Source organism: Bactrocera latifrons, unplaced genomic scaffold (genome assembly GCF_001853355.1).
Source record: "Bactrocera latifrons isolate USDA-ARS-PBARC rearing strain unplaced genomic scaffold, ASM185335v1 scaffold_24, whole genome shotgun sequence".
Taxonomy (NCBI): domain Eukaryota; kingdom Metazoa; phylum Arthropoda; class Insecta; order Diptera; family Tephritidae; genus Bactrocera; species Bactrocera latifrons.
The window spans coordinates 1,735,399-1,742,513 of NW_017535963.1; the positions used below are offsets into that span (position 1 = coordinate 1,735,399).

Genomic DNA, 7,115 nt, shown 5'->3' on the forward strand with positions numbered 1-7,115 from the left:
AAAAAGGAAATGTCGAATATTTTATGAAATTTATGATGTGCCTACTTTCAATTTATATGTGTGAAGCAGTCGGAGGGTTAATGGTTGCAAAATTTACGAAAAATAAAGAAAATTATGTACAAYCGCATTACCTTCATTTTTGTTAAATTATAAGTGCTAACAGCTGCTGGCTATCAGGATCTATAAATATGCGGAAATTGCTAAGTTACTCTCCCAAAGAGCGAAACAGCCAAGAAGTAAATAAACGCAAAATCACACCACTTCCACACGTTTGAATGGAATGTTTAATTTCTCAATTATTAACCATTAAAACGAACAAAATTGAAGCAAATGCTTTAAATATCGATTTTCAGTACATTGGCGCGGAAACTAATACATATGTACACACTGTGCAACTAATAAGGGTTTTGTGTAAGGTATGAACGATCGCAAACAAACAAGACTTTCGGTTAGAATTTGTCAATTGGCCCTTAAGGAACTCATAGAAACAGAACAGAAATCTCTGGTTGGGTAATTAACCGGTTATTTAACTGACAGATGGTTTGCAAGATTGTTTACATRTTTATATATTTAACAGATGTATCCTCATATGGCGATAGTTATTCTGCTAGCAAAAACTGCTACATAGTTCTCTCTGCGTTTTACGCTCTCAATTTGTACTCTCTGCTGTTAGTTTTACGGGTTACGAAACGCTTTTTCAAGTTGGCTAGCTAGTGATAGTTAACAGTTATTAGTTTTAATTCCCAGCTCTTCCGAAAATCCCTCAAAACGGCAAAATAAGTTCATAGTAAGTAGTTGACAGATTAACGCATTTCAATAGGAACATTAGGGCAATATTAATTGCTTGAAAGATAATCTCACATTCGTATGTGCTGATAGATTAATAGATGATTGAGATTATTTCATGAGCTAATCTGTTTGTTCCATAGCAAAATAGTGCTTCAGCGAAGTTAGAATGTTTTTTAAGGGGTTGCCACTCGACTGAAAAACAAAATTTACTGCAGTTTATACATAGCTTAGGGATGCTAACATCCATGCGACATTCCTAAGAAAGTTAAGATTAAAAAAAATTAAACCAGTGTTGCCACCATTTCGAAAATAACAAATTAAAAAAAATATATTAAAAAAACAACAGCTGATATTTATGAAAGCTTTGAGCTGACAAAGTTTTGCGACAGATTTTTTACCCATTTCATTTATTACCCGGTTAGAACGATTTAGTCAGAAAGAAGAGGTTTAAAAATTGTTGCATACTACACATCAACAGAGTCTAAAAACAGATATTCTCATAAAAGGAGCGAGAGAACAAATCGACATTTATCAGTGCTAAAGAGGGTAACATTTCTTTAAGGATATTTCTGAAGCTTTTATTTGTAAAGAGAATTCTAAAGTTATTATCACAATATGCCTTGAAACTGTTGATAAAATGTTAATCACAAATAAATATTACAATGAGATTAACCCGGTCGAGACTTGTGGAAGAAGGGTAACGACAAATGTAAAATTTTGGAGCTTATATGCAGTGCTTTATATAGATCTAATACAGTCATTTTATACATTTTAGGGGTCCGTAGATCTTAATTTAACATGGTATGTTATATGGAAAAGTTAGTAACAGAGATTGAAATGTGGCAACTTTAGTATGAAGCTGCTCGAGTTCGGATAAATGAGTGTATAATTATTCTAATGAAAGCCTTATTGAGATCTTTTATAAATTAAATTATTCGAGCCATAAATAAGTGGAACTATGCTGGGGTTAAAAATATGCTGACCAAAAATATAAATTATTAAATAAATTATTCTGGATACTTTTAGTAGYAATCAGAAAAATTGCGTTGTCACGTGCTCTCATTGTTGCTTTTCCAACTGATTGCTTCATTTTCTTTCTCCCTTTTTGATTACATTCGAATTGTGCCTTCATTTTCTTTCGCTTCCGCTTGTTAGCCATTGATTACCGGTTGACTACCTTGTTTATCGACAGCTGAAAGCTTTGCATTCTAACTCAGCATTTATCAATCAAATTTGTGCTTATTGTGATTGACTGYTCACATATTTTTGATGGCCACATTTCTGAAGCATGTAAATACGGTATGCCCGTCTCAGAGTGGGAAGTATTGTCTTTCTAAATTATAATCTGAATTGTGTCGTTGTTCATTTTATTATGTATATTTTACACTGGCGTACAATGTTAGAGGGGAAGATTTTTCTTTTTAGTTAGATTGAAAGTCATATGAGGTGGGAGGTAGAGAGACAGAAGACCAACCTTCATCAGAAATGTTATGCTTTGTTTACAGGCATGAGAGAAAGTCAGAAATATTGGGGTTCTGACTTAAAAACTTGTTTGTACTAAGATGTAAATCTGTATTGGGCTGAAGAGCTTTTTGAAAAAAAATGTTATCATTAGGGATATCCAAAAAAGTTATCCATATACAAAACACACAAACCAATTGAAAATTTAGAAATTCGAGAATATAGTATATTATTAAATCATTGAAGATTTTTCAGTTAGCTTTTATGTTTGGCAATTTTTTTCAATACACTTTTCAAAGATGTGGCAACCCTTTTCAAAATTCTCTCGAATAGAAACACTTTTTAAATTTATTTTCCATGATGCCGCAGTGCAATATTTCATTCAACTAATGAAAATAAAAWTGAAACAGGTGGCAACGCTCTTAAATTTACTATTGAAATTTTGAGCTCTCTGGACTTTTTTTAACATTTCAAAAAATTAATAAAGTTAAAATTAATTAATTAAAAACTTTTGCAGGTGGCAACATTCTAATTTTTTTAATTATCTGAATAATGCGCAGAAAAAAACTGCTAGTCAAACCGAATCAGTTTTTAGTATTATGGTGGAGCTCAACGTCCTTAATGAAATTGGGTTGCGCCATACTTTTCGTGGACCTGTTTTTGAAATCGCCATTTCTTCTTGTTTTCACTCGCTTCATTGGTCTTTTAGCAAAATGAAATGCAAGCCAAGGAGCCATTTTGGCTGCCTAGGCTTGCACCCCTCATCGACATAAACTAGGCCTGCACCCTATATATATTTATTTGCCATATTCGATCATATTTATTTTGCTGTTTCCGCTTTGTTTCTTTTTCGTTTCGTATTTAAATTTACTTAAGCACCGCCACCACACCCCAAAGACTTACCTCAGCTCAGCTCCGAGGCGATGGGCAATCAGCATTCCGAGTAACCAGTGCTCAGAGGAGCCATGACAGCAATCAAGGCTGCTTCTGTATGATGTTCGGGAAATATGTATATATTAAGCATGTGTGTGTTTGTAAGTCTTTGGTCGTCTTCAATGATATTTTCCCAGACGTCAGCTTGTTAGGCGCCTTCTGCGTGCGCCAAAGCTGCTTTACCATTGAAATGCGTCGGCAAGCGGCAACAATACTACAGAGATAATGCAGATTGTGGTCCTGTCGCGGACTGAGGAGTTGCTGCTGTGGCAGAGTCCATGTGCCGGCATTAGCGTTAAGCTATTGGACCGACCGATGGACGGCAATGGCTTAGAGGAGTAATTGGAGGAGAAGGACAAATGGCAGTCCAAGACCAAACGGCGGATGAGCCTGCAATTGGTAATCCAGCCTACGCCAAGCTGCTGCTACAGCTAGTTGGTTGCTGCCAYATTCTTGGTGGCGCTGTTGATTCTCTGCTCTTGATGAGTTTGTTGCCAGCTGCCACCGACAAGCGTATATTAACCGAAAACATCAAGAAGCTGCTGCCACCGGACAGTCGCAATAATACTGGACTGACAGTGTCGCCAGCAGCTCAGGTCACACCAACAATAACAGCAATGGCCGGCCTTCAGCAGCTTCAATAAAATGTTTGTGTGTGTGATCGTTTGAATGCTTCTGTGTGTGCGTGTGTGTGAAAACAATGGTACGTGTGTTTGTGTGCGCGCGTGTCAGTTTCCATATACTTTTAGTAAGATGAGTGCGCCATTAGAATAATGCAATAAGAAACGTAAACGCCAAAGYAAACAAAACAAAACTAACAACAATAACAACTATCACAAAAGAGCAGTGCTGAAGACATTGCGAAGGATACCCAAAGGACGTGCAGAATATCGGCTATGCCTGCTGTTTRTACAATCGCTAAAGCTTTAGCTCATGTTGTTGTTGTTGCTGCCGCTGCTGATTTTGTTGTTGTTGCGCTTCCTGCCTCGTGCTCTGCTGTTGCTGCAACGGACATACTCCAGCTAAGTAGGTTACCAGCAACGTTGTTGTTGTTGTTATTGTTGCTATTATTGCCATTGTTGCTTCTGTTGTTCGCGTTATTACATTCGCCCTAGTCATTAGTGTTTCTATTATTATTGTTGTTATTGCTGCTAGTAACAGCAACGGCAGWCGCGCTTCCGAGCTTATTCTTGTTGTTGTAGTTGTAGTTGTTATGCGCATCGAACTGGCGCTGCTTTTTTGCATGGCCGCCGGATTTTCATCTGTAATTGAAGAGGGAACAGCAAACGTAAGTAAATAAATAAATAAATAAAAAAGAAATACATTCACACTTATATATACACAGATGAAACTGTATATATGTACATATATCTGCGTATATACATATATATTAATAGCGGATAATGAAATGAATAGTCAGCAGGCGAATAAATAACATAATAGAATGTAAATGTTGCGCGTAAAATGGACACGCAGACAGATGGACGGACGAATAAATAGACTAAAGAGGATGAAGCGGCTACCACAAATAAGCAAACAATTTAAAAAATTGAAGAGTGCCATTGTAGCACTTTGTGTGTGTGAGAGAGGCGTAGAAAGACAGCTGGTGGTTCAGCAATTGTAGGCTGGGAGTTTTCTAAATGGCGGCAATAATTTGTGAACGATGCAAATTTCCATGTTTTTCAATAAGTAGATGGTACCGAACATGATAGGCAAATATTTAAGACGGTGAAAATTGAAAGTAGGCATTGAAATTTTTTTTTTTTTTGTAAAGTAATGTGCCAACGGATATCTAGTTTGGCTAATTTTTGGCACAAAATTAGCTTCAGCTATGCTACCTCACCAGTATACCGATATATTTTACTAGAGATGTCTAATCTTATACTAGAATTTGTGCGAGGTGCTTTATTATTTTTCCTCAAAGCCAGGAACTAATACACTTTGAGTCACCCCCCAACATTTGTTCATACATATATGTAAGCGCCCTAAAGACTGTCTCTTTTTTAATATAATAAATGATAATACCACTTAAGTTGTTAATAAATCCCCTCAGATCCGTAACTGAAAGTGCTAAATTTGAAGCGACGAGGCTTGATAGAAAAACGCGACAATTTCTGCGTGACAACTTACGAAGAATACTACAGGGTCTCAGTATACATTCCTCTGTTGGATACACTCGGCGAAGATTTGAAGACGCGCTTTTCTAGATAAGTATTGGATGGATTTCAACTGAGTTTACTGCTTCCAGAAAAAGTATGTGCTCTGAAAACCCAAAAAATTGGAAACTCTTATTGGCTGCTTAATAGTTAGATTCAAAGGCCTTTTAGATAGTGACAACGTAAAGTGACGACTAAAGCTCAAAGGTGAACTTCTTCACTGGCAGTGCCATTGGGGGCAGAATCAAAAGACAACAAGGTCCGCTTGCGATGTAGACCTATATAATACACGAAACTGACGGCATTGCAATAAAGCGTGTCACCCGGACGTCTATGATTTATAAAGTGTCTCAATTTGGAATGATTTGATATAAGAAGGTCGATTTGAAATTTTTTCCCATAATATTAAACTGTATAAAGACTACTATATTTAATATAATAATGTTCATGTTTCAAGTAAATGGGGGCTCGGCCAAATATTCGCTCAATTTTATCTATTTGCGGTACAATGGTACATTGTTATGAGCAAAACACGTTCTTCTTGAAGTAGCTCAAATATTGACCGATATGGGTAGGTAGGAGTTTGGTAAYTGCATCAGCAAAATATATTTATCTTCGGAAACAATTTGAATTTAAAAAAATAAAAAATCTTCATAAAAAATAATATTTTTATTTTTTAGACTAGAATACCTCATTTTAATAAGAGAAAACACGTGAAAATATTATAAAACAAAAATGGAACAAAGAAAAAAAAAAAAAATAAACACTGATACATACGAATTGATGACAAAAGTTAATGGTTATAATTGCATAACGGTATACACGAATTTAAAATGTTGAAGAGGATTTATATGACGACCAGGTTATGTAGACTAGCGTCTGGTGCTGAATTGGTGGAAAAACTAGTAAAAGAAAGGTCTGTTTCACATAAATTTTTTGTTTTTTGATAAAAAAAAAAAACGGCTTTCTCTCATCAACAACCTTACGCCTTCGTCTGATCCATTATTATGTGCCTATTTTCTTTCTCCATAATTCTAAACCAATAGGCAAGGAGTATTTTATAATGATATCTTAGCTATTTAAGCAAACTTAGCTGCGGTGCTGGAAAGTTCAATATAAAAACATAAAAGAATTTATACTTGCACACTTTGATCAGTACAAACGTTGTATGGAGTCTAATGGAACCTACTTTGAATAAATAAATATTAACAAAAAGTTCATAATTTTTTAGTACAAATCTCGTATATTACTTTAACTGTTTGTAACTTTTAAACAAATAATTTTATAGAACAAACCGAAGAGACAAGATGTACTTTTTCGCTTTGCAAAGTCGTGAGMCCATTTTATAACGCGATAAAAATTTTATACAAACACAAAAAACCTRTGTTAAATGTATGGTGAAATAAAAAAACTTCCAATTTGCTGTGACATATGGTAATTTTACGTTGATCTATGACATTAATTCGCGTCTTTTGCTTTAATAATTGACATCTCGAGGATATTTGACGCGCAAAACAACAACAAATGGATTACTGATTTATATGCGCTCATATTCAATTATTATCACTTACACGAATCTGATGCTTATGACAGTCATATAGCTAGTGAATAGGAAGAAATAAGACCACCGACACAAATACATACATATAGACATTAGTGTGCGAAAAAAAATTGTTTTCCTACTCCGACAAACTGGTTAGGGAACACCTTAAAAAATGCTCTCCGAGTGTGAGCGTTTAATACTAATAGGGAGATCATCCAATTTTCAGTTTGCTA

At 35.3% G+C, this 7,115-nt stretch overlaps 1 protein-coding gene across 1 annotated transcript in view; it reads right to left on the reverse strand.

Moving 5' to 3' along the window:
• LOC108969060 overlaps window positions 1-7,115 on the reverse strand; it is a 136,978-nt gene that overhangs the window by 2,805 nt on the left and 127,058 nt on the right. The window contains exon 7 of the mRNA XM_018933554.1: window positions 4,169-4,445. Coding sequence (XP_018789099.1) covers window positions 4,169-4,445 — 277 coding nt within the window. The remainder of the gene's footprint in view (window positions 1-4,168; window positions 4,446-7,115) is intronic.